This window comes from Natator depressus, chromosome 1, assembly GCF_965152275.1.
Source record: "Natator depressus isolate rNatDep1 chromosome 1, rNatDep2.hap1, whole genome shotgun sequence".
Lineage (NCBI taxonomy): Eukaryota > Metazoa > Chordata > Testudines > Cheloniidae > Natator > Natator depressus.
The window spans coordinates 259367940-259389119 of record NC_134234.1 but is presented as its reverse complement, the minus strand read 5'-3'; the positions used below and the strand labels follow the sequence as shown (position 1 = coordinate 259389119).

The window sequence follows — 21180 nt, the reverse complement described above, 5'->3', positions numbered from 1 at the left end:
GTTTGGGGTATGGCTTAAAACAAGTAATGGGAATGTGCTGATGTGCATCTAGTTATTTATGTAGCGCCCATCAACATAGCTCTGAAAATAAGAGGCTGCTGTTTTTAAACATGACAGCCTTCTTGTATACATTGGATTTGAATTCCTGCTTTTTTCCCCAATCTTTTCATTTCATTCAGATTTACTGAAGGGTTTGCAGCCAGGTGCCCAGCATGCAGCAACACTGTCTCATTCACCTCTGCCTGCTCATTTGCAGCAAGCTTACACAGGTAAGGAAATCCTTTTTCCCTCCTCCCTTTCACAGAAGTTAAAAACCTAAAGGCCAAATTTATGCTTTTGGCCTGAGAATTTGTCTGGGCTTCAGCTTCCTTACTGGGGACCAGATTGATGATGATCTGAAGATAACGAAGACAACAAAGGAAGTGGCTGGAATGTTCTCAGGCTGCAGTAATGGCAAATGGTGCACATGCTATTGCAGTTTTATGTGTGGAAATGGAATGGTGGGTCTTTCATTCATAAGTTGTCACTACTATTGACTCAAAAGGTCAAAAATCTTGGAGGTGGTGAACAGGGAAGAGCCCAGCGCCGAATCCCCGTCCCGCGGTGGGGCGCGGGAAATGTGGCGTACAGAAGACCCACTCCCCGGTGCTGCTCTCGGGGGCCCAAGTCCTTCTGATCGAGGCACAGCCTGTGGACGGTGTGAGGCCGGTAGCGGCCCCCGGCGCGCCGGGACCGGGTCGTCTTGGAGTCGGGTTGCTTGGGAATGCAGCCCAAAGCTGGTGGTAAACTCCATCTAAGGCTAAATACTAAATTACTTTCTTGCACTGGAAGCTAGAGACCAAAGATTGCAATGAAACAGAATTATTAGTACCCACTAAATAATTTTATTGGTTACAAGATGAATGAGGGACTTATTTGTGAAGCCATTCTTCCCCTTTGGAGGTGACACTGAACTTCCATTTACCAGCTTCTTGATTTTTCTGTAATTCCTTTGTATACGTACAACACCTCATACTTCCAATAGGAGCAGGAGGTTGAAAACTCCTGACAGATTAGCTCAGACAAATATTGTCCCTTCTGAGAGGATTAGTTTGATTTTTTTTTTTTTTTTTTTTTTTTAAGGCAGTATGGTCTAGAGCAGAGGTTCTCAAACTGTGGGTTGCAACCGTGTTTTAATGGGATCGCCCGGGCTGATGTTAGACTTGCTGGGGCTCAGGGTCAAAGCCCGAGCCCCACTTTCTGGGGCTTGGGCTTCGCCTTCAACCCTAGGTGGTAGGGCTCAGGTTACTGACCCCCCGACCCAGGGCTGAAGCCCTTCAGCTTTGGAACCCCCACCTGGGGCAGTGGGGCTTGGGTTTTGGCCCCTCTGCCCATGACAGTGGGGCTCGAGTGGGCTCAGGCTTCAGGCTCCCCTCCTGGGGTCATGTAGTAATTTTTTGATCGGAAGGGGGTCACGGTGCAATGAAGTTTGAGCACCCCTGGTCTAGAGCTGTAGCTCACGAAAGCTTATGCTCAAATAAATTTGTTAGTCTCTAAGGTGCCACAAGTAATCCTTCTCTTTTTACGGATACAGACTAACACGGCTGCTACTCTGAAAACTGGTCTAGAGCAGTGGCCCTCTGTCATGCCAGCTCCAATTAAGGGAGGTAAATTGGAGCTGGCTAGAGAAACCTGCACCTAATTGGGAAAGGGGAAACAGCTGCCAGACTATTAGCCTGTGGCTATATACAGGCCCAGAGGAAGGAAGGGGGGAAGCCAGAGAGGGGTAGCTCTTCCCTTCCGGGTGCTGAGGCTAAGGAATCCTCAAGGCTGAAAACCCCAAGCTGTGTAGAGTGAGGTGGTGGTGGGATTGCACCCAGTAAATAAACTGCACCAGTGATTGCTGAACCTGAGGGTCTCTGAGTGGTTTTCGGAGCAGAGCAGAGGCAGGACCAAGGGGGACCCTGCTACACCCTGTTACAGTCCACAAGCTCAGCATGGCTGAAAAATCATTCCACAGTTGTAAAGGATCGTGCAATTTAGGACATGGAATTTTCTTGGCTACTTCATGAGTTGTGGCTCAAACAGGGAATGGGGGTCTGAAGTGGGCAGAGTGGAGCTGGGAGTGTTCTTTACTCCACCCACACAATGCTCAGCTCCACAGGTTTTAGGAAAAAAGAAAAGGAGTACTTGTGGCACCTTAGAGACTAACAAATTTATTTGAGCTCGACAGGTTTTAGGCTGTTTCAAGAGCCTGTGAAAGCAGTTCAACCTTTCTTACTCATCTGTTTGCTTCAATAAGTCCTTGTGGCAATAAGTACCATAGGTTGATTTTTATATGCTTTATTGCAAAGAATGCTAGAGAACCTGAGGATTAGACTTAGCACTCTCCCAAATGACAATTTAGCTGTTACTTCAAGAAAGAATAGTGTCTTGTGCTGAGTGTTAAGCATCAACAATTCTAATGCAAATTAAATAAGCTGGTGAGAAGATAATGAGGGAATCCTCCACTCCATGAAGACAGCACATTTTAGTAGTGTTTGAGCTGGGCATCCCCAATTTAAATTTTATTTTTAAAAAATAACCAGAAGCCGCCCACATCCTGTAGACAACTTATCAGTCAGTCACAGCCTTTGGTGCAAACAAGTACATTCATTTACTGCAAGTCACAGTTGTGCACTCTCACTAGCTGATGGAATTCACCTATTTGGGGCAACCAACAGGAACACAGTTCAGTATTCTGCAGTGCGGGTTGCTTTATTTATAGTGTAACTCACATAATCACAAGAGAACTTTATACCTGTGTTTCTTTGTTCCTCTTCTTTCCCCCTTCTACCCCCACCCCCAAATTCCAGATGGAGGCCAAAGTAAAGGGGACACTAAGTTACAGCGGAAAACCCAGTGACTTCTGGATGAGCAAGGGAGCATGAAGCGGTTCTGATTGGCTGATGGAATCTGCCCAGTTGGGAAAGTGCTTATATGGTCACAGGGCTGCTGTTTCTGTCAATGTTTACATACTCTCATCCCAAGCACTGTGGTGGGAGGAAAGAAGAAAAAGAAAATACTCGATCAAATAGAGGAGGAAAAGGAGGAAAGGCTTTCATGCAGATTGATCATAGTTTGAGCTTACCTAAAGAAACTCAGCCTTTTAAAATCTATTCTGACTGGCAAGTTTCAGTTGTCAAACCCACAGTGGCACAATGTTTACTTTCTGGGTAATGCCTAATGATAAGGAGGAAGCATGAGGAGCAATGGAGTAAATTTCTCCATCTATCCTGGGAGGTAGGAAGCCACCCACTTTAACAATTTGAAAGAATATAAATGGGCCCTGCAAAAGAATGCAAAAGAATATAAATGGGCCCTGAGTGTATCATAGGGTTGTGGACCTTACGTAGTACAGACCAGAGATGGTCTGCTGCTTGGGCAGTCTGTGACGTAAATAAGAATAAACTTTCCACAGATAGTTTCTGATACAAACATTTGTCCAACATTACCTCTTTGGAAAAGCCTAATGAATACAGGCCCTGTTTGGTTTTGTGGGTACTGTGGCTAAAGCAGTCTCATTACTCCCCAGGCAGAGCTCCCTTTCAAAGAGAGAATCCTGTTGGAGAGGCAGGAGAAGAGTAAAGAGCGGTTTACATTAGTCTCTACTCCCAAGTTAATTTTAGCACAGAATGTTTGGTATTTAAAGAAAAAATGCTGTCTTTTTTACATAAAATGGAATCTAAATTTTGTTTCAGATCAGACAGCATTCTTATCTCCCCACACCTAATTTTTTTGGAAGATGGACACTATGGTTTTCCACCCTTAAACTTGTTTCATTTCTTCAATTGGTTCTCCTTGTGTATCTCTGCTATTACCGTGTAGAATCTACATCCTTCATAAAACACAAGGGCACTTCCTCATCCCTGCTGGATCCGTTCCCTCTTCCATCGAACTACTTTCAAAAGCTAGACATGGTAGTGAACCCTTCAGCTCAGGAGAGCTGGATGCGGCTTACTTCAGAGCCAAGTTATACTGCTTCAAGCATTAGCCAAAGAGGAATCGTTCAAAAGCAATCTGGGGTGCCTTTTCTCCTCCTGGGGCTGAATGTGTTGTCTCTTTAGCATTCCTGGCCCCTGCTGGCCTGGGGTACTCATGACCTGAACTCTGCCCTGCATGGTATTACAAGACAGCAAGGCTGGCTTTCATTTTTGGATAGCAATATATTGGGTAGTCCATTTGTATGTTTAGGAAACGTTTAGTACACGTTGCACTTTTGATAATAGGACAGAAGAGGTTCTTAGATTAAAACTTTATTGTTGAGTCCCATCTTTTTATAAGCGGAAAGAAAAGCATGGCAGAAATTGCAAGGTAAAAGTAAGAAAGTATGGGATCTTCTGATCTGGAATATCACAGTTTCTGATATGAGGTCCTTTCTCTTGCAAATCCAGTATATCCCTGTGATCAAAGATGCTGGAATTCTAGTCTGTCTTGAAGTTTCCAGTAGTTCTGATCTGAGATTGTACTTGTGACTGACGGTCACCTCACACCTTCCAAGTACAAACTTTGACCTCTGGCTATTAAATCTCTAGTGTTTTTGCTAGACCAACTTTTAGCTTTCCATTTTCTTTGACATGTGAACTATTTTTCTTAAGACCAGACAACAATTCTTTTTTCTATTTAGATCTCTTTAATTATATATATATAAATTATATATAAACGTGAATTTAAAATAATATATATTGTATATATCATATAAAAATAAATGAATGTTGGGTTGAGCCCAGCAATAAAGGATTTTGCACAAGGAATTTCTGTAAAGGACAGATTGAACCAAAATAAGATCCATTAGGTTTTGAATTTCACCCCTGTGGCACTAGGCAAATTGTGTTTTTCTGCTAATGTAAGTGTTCTGTAGGTGGCATGTTGGTTAGACAAAATTACAACTCTTAGCATCAAGGTTAATTTCAAAAAGGGTGTATATATTCATACAGACCCTGGCATTCCTACTCAGATGAAAATTCTCCAAGGCATAAGACTCCATTAACTATTCAGAGGGTAGCATCCAAGTTTTGCTTTTGTGTGATTTTACCCCAGGAAGGGAGGAAGGAAGCAGATTCTGTGAGGCCAGAATTCTTTGACCTATGCCAAACGTACCACACTTCTAATAATGCATGTAGCTGAGGGGCTGAAGTGGAGAGCCACCCAGCAGAAATATGTGGAAAAGACCCCCACCCCAAGAGAACTCTGCCCTCTTCTATACTTCCTCCCTCAAAGTGTCTCACTCATATTGCCATCCTTTACTTCCATACTACTTTTTTTTTTTAAGTGAAATTCTAGATCTAGTGACAGGTACACAATTGACAGTCCTGGAGATTGGAGCCCTTTATCCGTACAGCACAGACAATGACAGCACAAGTTTCCTTTCTTTCGCAAGTGTGCCTCATTTGCAGAGTATCATCTCTAGGATTGAGAGGGGAATTCAGTCTCCACAGCCCATTCAATCGTTGGCCTGTTTGTTGAGAATGGTAACAAGAAGGCATATTAGTACTAGTTTTGGAAATAGTTGTATGATGTGAAACTGAACTGAGGTCACAAACTCACTTCATATAGGCCACTGAAACAGTAACTATTTTTAGTCACTACCAGTCTGATGGGCCACTTTGGAATCAAGCGACCCAAAGGAGAAAGATTCTGTATTTCAACCCCTTCTCTATGCTCCCATTTGTTCAACCCAGAAAGGCCAGGTCAAAAGATAACTACAGAGTAATTCCCGGGATCTTTGCAGAACGGGGGAGCATGAGCAGATGTGCAGTGAAGGATATCTGCAACATCCCAGTGCAAAATTAGACTAATACACTTTACTACTCCTTGCACAGTAACTTGTTGTTTAAGCTGTTTTTCAAGAGTTACTATTTTTAAGGGCCTTTGGTAATATATATAAGCTGTTGTACATACTAAACCCTCAGTATTCACAAGCAATAAGAGCCAGTTGAGCTGTCTTTCTGGGCAGCTGATCTTAATTTGGGGATTGTACGTGAGCTGGATTATCAAGCTCACTTTGAGCCTCAAATAATGCAAGCAATAATTTCAAACACAGGTTTTAGATGCTAAAAACCCTTTGGGTAATGCCTTCTGCTACATGTTCCAAAGCTCCAAAAGGCATAGGTAGCAATTTTAAATCCTCTGGGAACTTTGCAAATAGAGAAAGGAGCTAGGCTAGGTGAACCACAACCTGCAAAATTTCTAATAATTTGGATCATTATTGCTGTGTTCTCCACCTCCCCAAGATAGATGTTGATGACCTAAATCATTATTTTTTGCCCATCATTCTCTATTATTTTGCTGTTAAAATGCGTTAGTAATATTGAGTCACCAAGTCATGAGTGGATGCTGTGGGTTTAACATCTGTTTTCAGCTAATCAGAAGTGACTTTTAATAACCTGGGTTCTGCTTTTTGTTTGAATCCTGTCAAGGCTGTTTGGTGCATAGATTTTGGGTGAAGCAGGCACACAGGGTCTTGTTCCTTTCCCCCACTCCAACTGCCTGACACTTCCTCCACGCTCCTCCTCCACTTGGTCCAGGACACGAAAGCAGAGAAATCCTGCAACTCTCCCAAGCTGCCATCAGTTGTGCAAACCATAACCTTCTGGGGGTTGTCTCTTAAAACTCCAACTAACTTTATCACTTTTGCTGCTACATTTGTAAAATGAACTTTTGGCTGTATTTATTAGCAAATTTTAATCTAGTTTACAGTTCGTTTTTGGAGTAGTTTTTGCCCACAGATGGATTAGGAGTGATGGGGTGTTTGATTTTTTTTTTTTTTTTTTTTTTTTGAGTGCATTGTTAAAGGCACAGTGATCCCTCTTCTATTTTAGTTTTGGACTTTCTTTGAAGATGGAATTGCAGGAAAAAGCAAAACTTGCGGTCAAGCAAAGCTCTGGAAGGTTTACACCCCGGACTCCAGCTCCCCATTTTTTGCTAAGATGGGGATCACAATAGGGACACTTGCTGTTTTGTTTTCTTAAAATGAACCAGAAGGTAAATGTGGTAGGTAAATGACTGGTTAATTAACACTTTATGCAATTTTAATTTTATAGAAGTTTAAAAATAAAAGTTGGTAGATTCTGATTGGTCCTAGCTCTGGTGAAATGGCTGTTACCCCTCCATGACTTACTTGATTCAGGCCTTTGTCCTTTGTTTAAGTGCCTTTTCTTTATTTTATTTCCCCCTCTCCCTTCCTTTAAACTGTTCTCAGAGATCCTAAAGTGCTGGGAGGCATTTGGGAGAAAAATTTTAAACTTGCCAAGATGACTTTATGCTGTTATACTATTTTCCCTTTTGTAAAAAGTGTGTGTGTGTGTGTGTGTAATAAGTTATAGCTGCTGTACCATGGCATTCATTCTGTATGCTCTCTCACACACAAAGCAGTATTCCTAAGAATCCTGTTTTCCTTCTGAAAGGTGGACATTTGGGCACAGATGACAGTATAGTAAGGTGGAGGGGGTGAGAGAGAGAGAGGAGTTTAGTGGGAAAGGAATTTGACGTATTTCCCTTTGGAGGTCTATGTTTGAATCTTGTTTAGGTCGCAGATGAAATTAGTTTGGTAGTCTCAATCTGTCTACCTGTAAGTATTAGACTGTCTCTCATAACCACTCCTAGAGTTTGGCACAATTCCCCACAACTGATAGCCCTTTTAGTAGAGGAGACAGCTAAAATACTAGGTTGCAACAAGTCTGAACTGAGATGTATTACAGGGAAGCTTGCATGGTGCTGTCCACATCTGCCTGACATTAGTCATGCCATCAGTGTCTAGCTTAAATTAGTACTTAAGTTCACCAAAGTTGTGCCACTTTCTCGCATGCAATAGATGAATGGAGTGGGCTTCCTTATATTGTTCTCAGCAAATTAGTCTCAGTAAAATTTAAAACCTTGCTATAATCCACAAACTGCTTAAATCACACACCAGAAAAAGTGCATTTTTCCAGCTCTTAGCAAAGATTGGAGTAAGGTGTCATGGTTGAGAGACTTCGTTATTTGTAGAAGATCTACTGATTAGCAATATAAAGAATTACAATACATCTTAACTACAGTGATCAAACTAAATGAACATAGGTTTTCTTTGTTTGTTAAATTTTGCTTGTTATATAATAAGCAATCTGCTAATAGGTGTCCAAGTGATTTAATGCAAATTAGCAAGGTTTTACTATATGCTGAAAATAATTGAACAGATGTCTAGCTTGCATTTCTATAAAAATGTTCAGAGAAATCAGTGTTGACTAGTCAAAAGCAAAATCAGATATTGACTAATGCTGAATGTTTCTCAACCTACGATAACAAACGTAAGTAGGCTATGGTGGTTCTGTGCGGTATTTCTACTGTGCGGTAGTGTGACAGGGTTGGTCTGGTTGCAGTGTGGAGGAGGAAAGAGTGGGCTTTCCCCTTCCAGAAACCAGATCAAGGTTTGAGAACTTCCCTCCCTAATTAGGAGCAGAGTTAATCTAGGGAGCAAGGTGGGCTGTCAAGTACCAGGGTTTGGTTTTGTGAGAGAAAATAGGGTATGGACGTAATTTTAGTTTTTAACTTACCCAAAAGCTTTTTTTAATCTGTTGAAAATCATGAATCTATCTATCTATCTAATCTGTGATCCTGCCAGCACAAAGCAGCCCCAAAGCTGGCTTACCCACCTTTCCTGAGACCCAGCAATTCCTGGCTGTTAACATAGCCCATTGGGGCTATGGGTAGGTGAAGTAACTTAGAGAATCTATGAATCTGCTCCAAGGGACCAGCGTGGCATGCAGCTGTCCCAGGATTGGGGGGAACACAAAGGTGCCCTCCAGCCATGTGTGCACTCCCTACCTGAGTTGTGCTGTGCTCTCCTTAGCTGAGGCAAAAGATGTCTGTCTACATTTTTAGTATCCAACGTGTGATAACTGTAACTCTATAGAGCAACTCTTAGAATGAAGAAAATCTTTTGCTACTTATTCCATCTTTCTAGAAATAAATGGCAACTTCTCCTTTTCTCTCACCACCCCCTTCTGGCTGTAAAGCAGTAAGCTGCTAATAATTTTCTAATACTAATGAAAGTGTCCAGTACAAGTGGGATACACTACCTTTGGTTAACTTTGACAGTGTTCTTGACTGCCCAACAACAAAAGAAAGGATGTGAGGGGGAAGATCTGTTGTCCAACCAAAACAAGTTGGGAGATACTACCGAGTTTAAGATAAACCAAATAACTAATGACACCCAGAGCTTATTTGGAACTGATTAGTTTCCACCTATGGGGGGGAAAAACTGTTTTGTGTTCTCAGCTTTTTCCAGATAAGGCCTTAGTTTGATTAGTAGTCATGAATATCAACTATGCAGATAAGTATTCTTTACATATTCCAGTATTATGTACACTCCTCACCCTGCCCCCATTAACAAATGTTAAACTTCTACCCAAAGAAACAGGACATAGTTTTTGAATGTCTGTACTACAAAAAAGTATTTTTTTCTAATAGGGAAAATGAACTTTGTATTCAAAAAAAAAAAAAAAAAGAAAGTTAGTTTCTCTGGTGCAAACTCTAGTATCAGAAGTGTAATGAAATGGCTTTTGAAGGGAGACTAAAATCTCCAGTTGGTGATAGGTTTGATTCTGAGAGCTTTTTAGATAGTTGCACAATATTCAGCTCTGCAGAACTGGACCAAGAAGCCACAGCAATCTGATGTATAGATTACACTTTTGGGTGGGTGAGGGATTGATTTCCTGTACCCTTCCTACCACCGAAATATAGGATTTAGTAAATGCAATGTTTAGTGAACTGACTGCTTTTAATTAAGGGGAGATTTTAGCTAGTCAGTGGCTGGATCTCTTATAGATGGGGTCTCTTCTAAATAGAGGCTGAATTGGGATCCCCACTGCCTTCTTTTTCACTGCTCAGTGTTGCACTTGTTACAGTGGAACAATCCAGCTCAGAGGCAAGAGCTGTAATGAATCTGTTTTAAAGTCAGTATTTCTATCTTGCTGTAGCAATTTGTGCAGTTTTCTTGCATACATTCTCACGGTTTAGACTGGGATTTGTTTCTCTCCAGAATATTTATTTAGGACTATTGATTTAAAGAAGGAAAATACATTACACTATTAATTATTCCTCTCTACTTCCCCCCAAAAAGTCTCTGCTGAGCATTGTTATATTTTAGCAGTTAAATTAGTCCCCTTTCTATGTGATGTCTCCCTCTTCCAGCCTCCTTCCCCTGAGGGTCAGGGATCAAATGCATTTTGTGGTTAAGTAATCCTTAGAATGCTGGTAATTTCTAGGCTACCAGTCAAAAATGCTTACTATAGTAGGAGGGTATCTGTTGCTCTAATTTAGAGAGAGAGAGAGAGAAAGCACTGTACTAGAACTCTTCCTTGTGAGCAGACATGGGCGAGTCCTTTTACCTCTGCCTAGTGAAGGCATTTGCTCAACAGCAGAGCTTCCAAGCTTAAAAGCTGCTTATTCTAATTGCAGCAAGAGTCCTCTCAGTGAAAGGGTTTAGGCTGCAGTATCCTGTTTGCTGTTTCATTCAAAAATATATGAAAGAGTTAACCAGCTTAATTCTAATTGGCTGGCTGGTGCTCTTGAGAATGTAGATTATGTATAGTGAGGGGCTGAAGGCCCTTTACATGGGTACTTTCCTGACTGTCATTGCCAAGTTTAGAACAAAAAAATAGCAAGCGAGTGCTTATTGTGCCTCAACTAAATTAAAAAGAAACTGTCAGTATACAGACTTTTGTGATCCTCCTTAATACCAAGAAAGGGAATGTACAATTCCTGTGTGATGGCAGACATATTTGAAGTGGGGATTCTGTGATTTTTTTTCTTTATTTTATTCCACACGAATTCACATGTCTACTTGCTCCTTAATACCTGCTTACTTCAGAACATGGGGAAAAGCCCTTGGCTTGGTGAAAGAAAGAGCAGGCCCATGTGCTTATCTGATGAACTCCCCTGTAAAATGCTTCCCCCATGTGACAAGAAGCATGTATAACAGCCCTTGAGGAGAGGGGCCTGAATAACCAAATCCAGCTACTTATTGGTGATGGGTGCCAATTACTTTGGTTTTGTTTTTTTACAAAGATGCGTTCCACTAACTTAAAGGGATACTGTATTTTTAAACAAGTGATTTTTGATTTCTCTCTCCTTATAAAACTGGACCTGAACACAAGTTTTGAGTTGATTTTTTTTTTTGTAATAATCTCAGGACCTGAAAGATTGTAGCATTTAGTGTGTCTTAAAAATTATGTACTGTACCAGCCATGGATTTTGTAAATACACGTGTCTCCCTTTTTTTCTATTATTTTAGGGTTGTTTTTAAAAAAAAAAAAAAAAAAAAAAGTGTGTAAGGCTCTTTGCCAGAGGAACTGGTGCCTGCTTAATTTCCATCCTGAACTGGAGCAGGAAAATTGGGGAGCTGCTGCCACAAAAGCCTGCACCAGTTCCAAATGTGTATGCTTGCTGATCAGTTTAATACATGCTAGCCATTTAACTGGGAAGCTAGAGTTTCCTGTGTGCATTCCCAAGTGTGGTTGGCAGTGCTTTGTCCACCTGGGAAGTTCCTGATAAAACTCTTCACCTTGATACTGTGATGTTTTCCCTTTCCCCCCAAATATTCAAGTTTATTGTCCTACATTTTGCAGGACAGTTCAGATTTTTTTTGACAGGTCACATATCTGACATTCTGCAAGAATAGCTGGTGGAACATAATTCCTTTTATCATACTTTGGTCCTGCAGGATAAAATTGCAGAGAAGGCAGTGCTATCCCATAACCACATATGTGCACTCACTCTTGCAGATCTCAGTGGGGTAACTGAATCTACTGAACCTGCCTCACAGGCCCCAAACATGTTCTGACCCTTCCTATTTTCACTGTCCTAAACAGGGTGCTGAGATTTTTTGGCAATAGGCTTGCTCTGAGATTCCAAGTGTAGCTAGCAGACCTGTGTTCTAAAGTAAGAGCCTTATTCAATTGAGTGTAGATGTTTCCTGTCCTTAATTGGGACAGGGTTCTTTTTCATGAGTGTATTTTTCTTTTGTATGTGTCACGTGTCTGTGCTGTATTAAATAAAGAGGAATGTACATATTAGCAGTGTGTGTGTGGTTGTGAGATAGATAACTTCTCAGCATCCTAAAGACTGGACTATTTACATCTATCTAAGCTTTCTGCTGTAGCTGCCTTCATTCCACATGTTGGTTCAAATAAGTTACAGTTTCATCAGAGACCCACTGCCAGGTAACATGATCAATCCCCCACTGTTGGGGGAAGAACGCCTCAGCTTCAGCCTGCAAGCAGCAATAATGGGACAGAGCGGGAGGAAGATTCACAACTACACCGGGCGGGGGGGACTGGTAGCTATGATTAAATAAACGTGTAAAGGCAGGGGTGTTAAACTACATCTTATCTTCCCTTTCCCACCCCCACGGACTGGCTCTGCACACGGTGGCGGTGCTGGGCCGCTAGGTCTTGTTCTCAGCTTTGCTCTAGCCCCCCCCGGCTGTAGCTAATCTGCTCGTTTCTGACACTGAAGAAGAGCCCCGCACTGAACTTCCATTGGCCCATCAGTGTTCGCCCAGCCCGCCTGCGACTGCAGAGGAGCGAGCCTTAAATTAGCCGGGCGAAATGTCGGCCCAGGTTTGGTTGATCAATTAACCCCGACCCCGCGCGTCAGAAGCTGCTGACCGTGCCCCGGAAAACTCAGTCCGCCCGGGGCTGGTAGCGGCGCCGCTTGCTCCCCTTATGGGCCACCCAGCATGTGGCAGCCGGGGGCGGCGCCGAGCGGGGGCGCGGCATGACCTCCCGGCCGCGGCGGCGAGCGCCCGGTGGCGGTCCTGGCACGCAGCGGGGCCGCCCGCTTTGCTCCGTGGCCTCCCCAGTTCCACGTCGGGGCCAGGTTCCAAGGCCACGCACCGCCCCCAGCGCCATCATCGCCCCACGGTCTTCGGGTAAAACTACACTTCCCAGCGTTCCGTGCAGGGAGAGCGGCCATTCCCGTGACGTAGTGCGCCTCGTTGGTGTGCAGACACGATACGTCCCAGAAGGCTGTGCGCACAGCTTCCTGTCTACAGTTGACAGGCGAGTGCTACTAGATTGGCCAATCGACGTTCATTAAAAGGAGGAGGGGTCGGATGTAGGGAGAAATGAAAGAAGGAAGAACTGTGCTTCATAGGAGCCCCAGTGGCCTAATGGATAAGGCATTGGCCTCCTAAGCCAGGGATTGTGGGTTCGAGTCCCATCTGGGGTGAAGAGAATTTTTTCCCCTTCCCCACATTGTTTATCCGTTTGCTCGGGACAAGTCTTTGCACAGTGTGATTTCAACGCGGGGGGTGGACTGAAGTCACTAAAAGTGACTTGTGCCCAATAGAGCCATATGCATAACGCTGAACACTTGAAGTGAGCTGAGTTGAAGTGTAACAGCTCGCCCTCCCAGCGGAGAGTGTCTTTGACTGACTGCCCCACAGTGGGGGGAGGAACCACACTCCATCTTACTGAACCTGAGCAACATACAATTGTGTCAACGCCAAGCATTTAAATACCATTGGTTTGGCTTCAAACTTATGAGACTTTATTAAACGTGGGTTTTTTTTATTTACCCACATCCCAAAAAGCAAATGAAAATAACCCCAAATGTCTTATTTTAAAGTTTTTTTAGCGCTTGGGGTTGATATTATATGGCGATCAGGTTCAATAAGATAGACCCCTCTGGTTGCCCGCCCCCTCCCCCACTCTGGGAACATAGCTTTGGGCAGATTCAGCAAAACGAGTTGATTGGTTCATTAACAAGTGGAAGACAAAATATATGGCTATCAATGTCCCAAAAGCAACCATTAGACTGGATGAACAACCACTAGAAAACAGGTGGGCAAACTTCTTGGCCCGAGGACCGCATCTGCGAATAGAAATTGTGTGGCAGGCCATCAATGCTCAGAAAATGGGGGTTGGAGTGAGGGAGGGGGTGAGGGCTCTGGGATGGGGCCACAAATGAGGAGTTCGGGGTTTGTGAGGGGGCTCGGGGCTGGGGATTGGGGGGGGGGTGAGGGCTCTGGCTGGGGGTGTGGGCTCTGTGGTGGGACTGGGGATGAGGAGTTTGGGGTGTAGGAGAGTGCTCCAGGCTGGGATTGATGGGTTTGGAGGGCAGGAGGGGAATCAGGGCTGGGGCAGGGGGTTAGCGGGGCAGGAGAGGCTCAGGGGTGCGGGCTCCGGGCAGCGCTTACCTCAGGCAGCTCCTGGAAGCAGCAGCATGTCCCTTCTCTGACTCCTATGTGGAGGTGCAACAAGACAGCTCTGCACATTGCCCCGTCCACAGGCACTGCCCCTGCAGCTCACATTGGTTGTGGTTCCTAGCCAATGGGAACTGCGGGGGCAGCGTGTAGAGAGGAGCACCCTGGCTGCCCCTACGCATAGGAGCTGGAGAGGGGCCATGCCGCTACTTCCAGGAGCCCTGTGGAATGGCCCCTGACCCTGCTCGCTGGAGCAGGGCAAGCCCCAGACCCCACTCCCCAGCAGGAGCTTGAGGGCCGGATTAAAACGGCTGGTGGGCCAGATCCAGCCTGCGGGCCGTAGTTTGCCCACTCCTGCACTAGAAGAAGTAAGTTATTTTACCTAGCTAAGGAGTGAGATGTGTAATGATGATGACACCATGCTATTTGTCACACAACAAATATAAAAAAAACACCAAAAATGTTCACAAACTTGAAAAGATTTGAAAAAGTAACATAGATTGGCCCTCATACAAAAATATGTTGCTGTTTTTTAATGCTAGCATCTTGCCTTCCCTCCTTTATGACATCATGGAAATCTATAAAAGACATTGATATGAAAATCAACTCATAGTAAATGTCTATGGAAGATCTTCTGAGTCCATTGGAAAGAGTTTCTTGCAACATCAGAAACTCTGAAGTAGAACAATCTAACTGTGACATGAAGATAACTGACATATTAAGGACACACATTAAAAATGACAACAACATGACTTCCATGGCAAGTGATCATATGAACAGGCCACTTAAGAGAAACATTCTACAGACCAATTGAAAAAGAAGCTAAGTCCATCAACATGACACTCAGAAGCCTGAACAGACCAGCACAAGAATGAAATAAACGGCAGAAAATAATGAATGTCCTGTGCTCCAGAGGATGAAGGGGAGAGGTGTGTATTTTTGTTTGACTGTTTTTTTTTTTTGCGGGGGGGAGGGGTTGATATTGTTATTTGGGGGAGAGTTGGTGGTGGGTTTTCTTTTTTAGCTTTTAGAATTCATGTTTTTGAGGTTTTTTCCTACGTAAGAAATAGAAACTTTTAAATTAAAGCTGAGAGGCTCATGGACTCATTTGACTCCAGTGGTTGGGCTCATACAAAAACAGAGAGCAAAATTCAAACTAAAATAAAAGTTAGTAACACTAGCTTGTGGCACTGAGCTGTGCACACCAGTTTGTTGCTGTAGATCTGCTCACTAGACACTAGGACTGCAAACATTCATTTGTAATTAAAGTGCTACTCATCAGTCCTAAAACTCCAGGCACTCAAAATACAGCAAAGGAGGCTTAAAAATAGCTCAGATGCCTAAAGCTCATGTAAAACACAGAAGGAAAAGTGCAAGTCACTTGTTTAGCCTGGATTATTGAATTCCTGGTCTCCTGCCCCGCATGAGTAGCCCGACTCAGTGTCCCTGTCTCAGCTCGTCACTCGCCAGCCTGCTGGAGCCATTTCGCTCTGTGCGGGCAGGGTCACGTGGCGGAGTGGGCTTGTGTGTCCACACCCCGTTTGATTCAGAACGTGTTACGGGCTAATTTCCCTCCGGCGCAGCGGCTGAGACCCGCGGGCTTGGCAAGCCAGACAAACTAACCCGGGCTGCGCCGGCCCCACGGTGGGGCGGTAAATGCGCCAGGCCCCTGCAGGGAACACAGGGAAGTGGGGCGGTGCCTGGGACTCAGCGACTGGCAAAGGGGGCCGGGGCCCCGCCCGGCGGGATCTCTGGGCGTGGGGCACCCCGGCTGAATGACACCACGCCGCAGCCCCCCGCCCGCAAGGCCCGGGTGCGCGGCGGCCCCGGGGACGGGACAGGCGCATTCGCGGCGCAGGGACGCGACTGCGCTGTGGGACAGCGGCCCCCTGCCCCCCCTTCCGAACTCGGGCAATAAACGGGACGCGGGGGGGGCACTAAATCCGCGGGGAACGAGAGTCGCTGGGGCTGGAGGCAAAGACCGCGCCAGAACCGCCGCCCTGCAACGCAGCCAGCGCGATTCCCCGAAGCTCCCTCCCTCAATTGCAAATCCGCCTCGGTGCTCGATAGTCCGCCCTGCCAGCGCTTTTGGTGGCCCCGATCATGCAACTCGGCCCTCTATAGCGCAGCCTGGCGGTGTCTCTCCTGAGGGCGGTTTGCCGGCTCGTGCGGCGCCTGCCCCCTCCGGCCGCCCTCCCTGACCGCGATGGGTAATTCAGCGCCCGATTGCGCCGCCTCCCCGGGTTTGTTTGAGTTTTTTAGCGCTCCATTGCTCTCCCCTAATTGGGGAGGAGTCGGCGCCAGATGGCTGCTTCCCATTGGCTGATTGGTGAGGCGGCTGCACCCCATTGGCTGAGGGCACAAAGAGATGGGCGCAGAGGGGGAAGATCAAGAAGATGGCGGCTCTGGGCTCGCCGGTCCGTACCCTGCGGAGCCTCGTTCGGGAGCTGCGCTACGTGAGCGCCCAGGCGGGCCGCCCCTACCGGGACACGGCGGCCTATCAGCACCTCAGGGAGGCCTTCCGCGCCCACCGGGTACGGGGCGGGACGCCGCTGGCCGGGCCGGGCCGAGCCTCCCCCCCCCGCTGTAGGAAGCTGTAGGCAACAGCCCCGTGACTCCGCCCCTCCCGCGTGGCCTTGGGAGCTTCGCGAAACTCCAGGCAGGGCTCCGAGGCCGTCCCCCGCCCGCACACACCACGAGCCAGGGCGGGGCGCTGCTCTCTGCTGCCCCCTGCAGCTGGAACCTGGCCGGGGCTCAGCTGCCACGTTCTTCGCCTCGCGCGGGGGCGGGGGGGCCGCGCCCCGAACCGCAAAGTCAGGCCGCGCTCTTCGCCCGGGGGCCTCAGCCCGGGGCCTGGTTTGCCGGTTACCCGAGCCGGCTGCTCGAGCGGGGCGGAACTTGGCCTCCGGAGTGGAGCTGAGTGGACACAACAGTCCCGCCGCTGCAGGAGCCGGGCGCTGGCTACGCAGCGCTCACCGGAGCGAGCACGTGGCGCTCAGCCAGCCCCCGGGTGCCGTTTTTATACACGCCCTCCCCTTGGTGGGGGACGCTGGCGGCAGAAAGGTCACTGCGGGTCTTGAACAGCAGGGGCCCTTTAGCTGGTCTGCCGGTCGGGCACGTGCTAAGCCTGTTGTCTGGCTTCCTCCTGCCTGCAGGTCACCAGTGAGAAGCTCTGCAGGGCCCAGCATGAGCTGCATTTCCAGGCTGCTACTTACCTCTGTCTTCTGCGCAGTGTCCGTCAACACCTAGCACTTCACCAAGAGTACCACGCCAAAGGAGAGCGCTCCACTGAGGAAGCTGCTGGCCTCGTGGGCCTTAAACTGCCTCAACAGCCAGGCGGGAAAGGATGGGATTCATAGGAAGGGAAGAGTTCACTAGAATGTTTGCCTCTCACAAGGACTTAAAAATGGCATTTGCTTGTTACAATTCCTATTTATTGTTAAATAAAACAGTTCATTGAAACTTCATTTAGGTTTCCTTGCTTAGGTTTTCTATTATTCTTAGGCTTAGATTCTCACCTGAAGGAGACACAATCTGCTTATCAGATGCTAGTTTCCGATATGACAGACAATATCCAGGGAAACAGGGCAAAACTCTCCCCTGATATGAGTGCTGATTTGTCTCATCTTCTAGAAACTTTCCTTCAAACGGTTATTTTCTAGCTGTTCTCCATGTAGTAATTGGCCCTTTTAAGAGCAAAGACAGCTTGTAAGAAAAATACCAGAGGATTCCTAAGGAGCACAAGAGGTCAAGACCTCAAATCTGTGCTTATTTGGAAAGATTTCACTAGCACCTACCACCACTGTAGCCCATGCAATAGTAATTCAGAGAGAAGAGCACCACCTACCAAATCATCAATTTCTACTGTGGCTGGGTTATTTAAATTTCTCCAGAGAATAAAATTGGGTTTTCTTTAATGCCTTCAATATGTTGTATATCTTAAATGTTTCACAAAAGAGACCTGAGGGACACTTGTAAGTATGTGGATTATGAATGTAAATGTGGCTACTATTCTTTGCTTAGCATACATGCTGGAATACTAAAGGGGGGCGGAACCCAGCAACATGCTTTCCCCTTAGTCAGTAAATCAAGGTCTTCAACCTTTCATGATCCACCCAACTTCGAAAAAAGTTCTATCCCCAACTGCCTACTTCAATGAAGGGAAGAGGGCATGAACTCCAAAGTCATGGGGTCTTCATGGAGTATGCCCTACCAACAGCTCCTCTGTTGATCTCAAGTATAGAAGTATCACACGAAGAGAGGTGGCATCTCAAGTAGAAAGGTCCCAGGCCATTTAGGGTTTGAGAAGTCAAATTACTTGAAAGCCAAGAGGCAGCCAGTGCATGTCCCAGAGAACAGATGTAATGTACTCACAGAGCTATTTTATTTAACAAGTCTGCTGCTGCATTCTGCTCTAGTTTCATCTTCCAAATGGATTTAAGGTAAAGCCTCATGCCAAGCTCATTGTGGTAGTCTGATCGAGAGATGACAAATCACTCCAGCCAGGTCTGAATCTATGAGGAAATGTTGCAATCTCTAGGCCAAACACACATGGGAAGGAACACTCCTGGTCACTTCTGATTCTATGAAAACAGCTGGAGTTTAGCCATCTTTCCCCCCCCCCCCCCCACCTTCAACCCTAAAGGTTCCAGTGTTTGGGAGGGTTCAAGTGTCATTAGAGCCAAATAGTGGGGGGTAGATGTAACCGCCACTAACTCCTCAAGATGCTTTCCCCTGCCCAGCATAATCATTTGGATTTTATCAGGACTGCTATAGGCTGTCAAAAGCCAAGACAGATATATGCTGGGAACTGAAATGAGTAATGTGATTGATTTCCACAGTTAAGTGTGCCTCATTTCTGGGTCCAGCGAATGTTATGAAAGGTAGCTGTACTATGTGCATCTTCCTTGTCAGATTCAAAAGCTTGGTGACACGTAAAATTACCAAACAGCAATGTAAATTAGCTGAATGAGTTTGAGACAAATTGAGGATGCTTCATAGAGTGGTAGAAAAGCAAAGTGTGTTGAGGTTAAAACCTAGTACTACTAACTAGCACGAAGCACTGGCTTCCTGGGCCAACCACCTTTTCCTTTCTAGCACCTCTCAACCTAGTTTTTCCTCTCCTGTGGTGGGGTGGTCCTTCATATAACTGTTGAAACCCTCCATACACAAACATAAATATATACATGTTATTCCTAGCTTTACTTCCCCATTGTTGTAGTGATTACCTTCTCTCCAGCTGAGAAGGGGAGAGTTCCCTTCCTAACTTGGTTAAAGTTGGTTATTTTTGAGCAACGCAACATACTTTTCCCCCTTTCAACTCAAACTTTTATCAAGAACTTCAAATCTATAATGTTAAATCTGTTTTTTGTTTTACATTTTGGTTCATACTAGCCATGTGTAAAATTATTTTAATGTGTTCCTGGACACAGACAGAAGAGTCTTTGCCTCTCTTGGGACTTGCAGAAATCAGGGGCTCTTTGGAGACACTAGATGGCAACATTGTTCTAGGGATTGGATAACTGGGAGGTTTGTGAGCTTGGATGGATAGCCATTGCTGAGGAGTACTTGTGGCACCTTATACTCTTTTTCTTTTTGCGAATACAGACTAACACGGCTGCTACTCTGAAACCAACCATTGCAGAGTTATCTTGGTTTTATACTGGAGATCTCTTTGGGTTGAGCTAATTCCAAGAGCTCTTAGATAACTGCTCTGAAAATGTAAGAAGCAGATCCAACCCATTGGTCTTGCCAGTTACACCCACAGGAATCTCACTTTTAGGGGAGGGGTTTCTGAAGAGCTGCTGTTATTACAGTCATCTTTCTACCTGAACTGCCATAATTTCATTCTGCATTTTAATATGATCTCTCTCTGAACTTACCCTGATATGAAAAGGGGAACCTTAAGGTGATGCTCAATTCCATCAAAACAAAGGAGCTCAGAAGAAAGAAAAAAAAGTATTTGCTCAGGCATACATTGTTGCAGGTGCTTTGACACACTATGCATTTGCACTCACCCCACACAATTCCATTCAAGTACACTTTATTGGCATTAAAGTTATACCAATATTACCACACTGTAAAAGGCAACAAAAAAAAAAGTCCATGCATACACATTACAAAAATAGGTGTTTGACCTTTATGTGTGGCAGTTTTAAGATGGAATTGTATGCTTTCCAAGGAAACAATGCATGTAAGAGTAGACACTGGATGAAAAAGAGATATGGGCCATATTTTGACTAAAAATGAATACATCTTCACTCAATCTTGGGTAATTTTTTCATTAAAATAATGAAAACTATGCCCCATTGCCATGGCAACCACCTAAGGGGGGGGGTACACCATGCTTCATGTGAGAACATATGATTCTACAGGCATTAAAGTCATTATTTTTCAACTTATGTCTTAGGTCACAGTACTTTATACAGGTTTCAGAGTAACAGCCGTGTTAGTCTGTATTCGTAAAAAGAAAAGGAGTACTTGTGGCACCTTAGAGACTAACCAGTTTATTTGAGCATGAGCTTTCATGAGCTACAGCTCACTTCATCGGATGCATAGCATATCGTGGAAACTGCAGAAGACATTATATACACACAGAGACCATGAAACAAAACTTCCTCCCACCCCACTGTCCTGCTGCTAACAGCTTATCTAAAGTGATCATCAAGGAGGGCCATTTCCAGCACAAATCCAGGTTTTCTCACCCTTCCCCCCCCCCCCCCACAGACACACATACAAACTCACTCTCCTGCTGGTAATAGCCCATCCCTCTTTGAAACCTCTCTTTATAATGCGCATGATAATCAAGGTGGGTCATTTCCAGCACTAATCCAGGTTTTCTCACCACCACCCCCCCCACACATACACCCCCCTCCAAAAACCACACACACAAACTCACTCTCCTGCTGGCAATAGCTCATCTTACAATGTGCACAGCAATAATCCAAGTTTAACCAGAACGTCTTGGGGGGGGGTTT

The 21180-nt window shown here is 45.3% G+C and overlaps 2 protein-coding genes and 1 non-coding gene across 3 annotated transcripts in view; all 3 read left to right on the top strand.

Annotated features, from left to right (window-relative positions):
- UBN2 (ubinuclein 2) overlaps positions 1-4617 on the top strand; it is a 99511-nt gene extending 94894 nt beyond the window's left edge. The window contains exons 16-17 of the mRNA XM_074941746.1: positions 180-269; positions 2835-4617. Coding sequence (XP_074797847.1) covers positions 180-269; positions 2835-2884 — 140 coding nt within the window. The 3' untranslated portion in view covers positions 2885-4617. The remainder of the gene's footprint in view (positions 1-179; positions 270-2834) is intronic.
- Positions 4618-13154: 8537 nt separating this feature from the next.
- Positions 13155-13227, top strand: TRNAR-CCU (transfer RNA arginine (anticodon CCU)). The gene has a single exon. It is a non-coding gene; the product is annotated as a tRNA-Arg (tRNA).
- A 3316-nt stretch (positions 13228-16543) lies between these two features.
- On the top strand, positions 16544-17670 carry FMC1 (formation of mitochondrial complex V assembly factor 1). Its single transcript, XM_074941750.1, has 2 exons — positions 16544-16737; positions 17359-17670. The coding sequence occupies exons 1-2, from the start codon at positions 16600-16602 to the stop codon at positions 17560-17562; spliced, it is 342 nt and encodes a 113-aa protein (XP_074797851.1). The 5' UTR covers positions 16544-16599; the 3' UTR covers positions 17563-17670.
- The last annotated feature ends 3510 nt before the right edge of the window (positions 17671-21180 follow it).

Excerpts from the sequence above, each read along its gene's own strand:
- FMC1 (XM_074941750.1), top strand. The coding sequence starts at position 16,600 with ATGGCGGCTCTGGGCTCGCCGGTCCGTACCCTGCGGAGCCTCGTTCGG. Across the intron at positions 16,738-17,358 it reads AGGCCTTCCGCGCCCACCGG|GTCACCAGTGAGAAGCTCTG; the intron begins GTACGGGGCGGG and ends TCCTGCCTGCAG.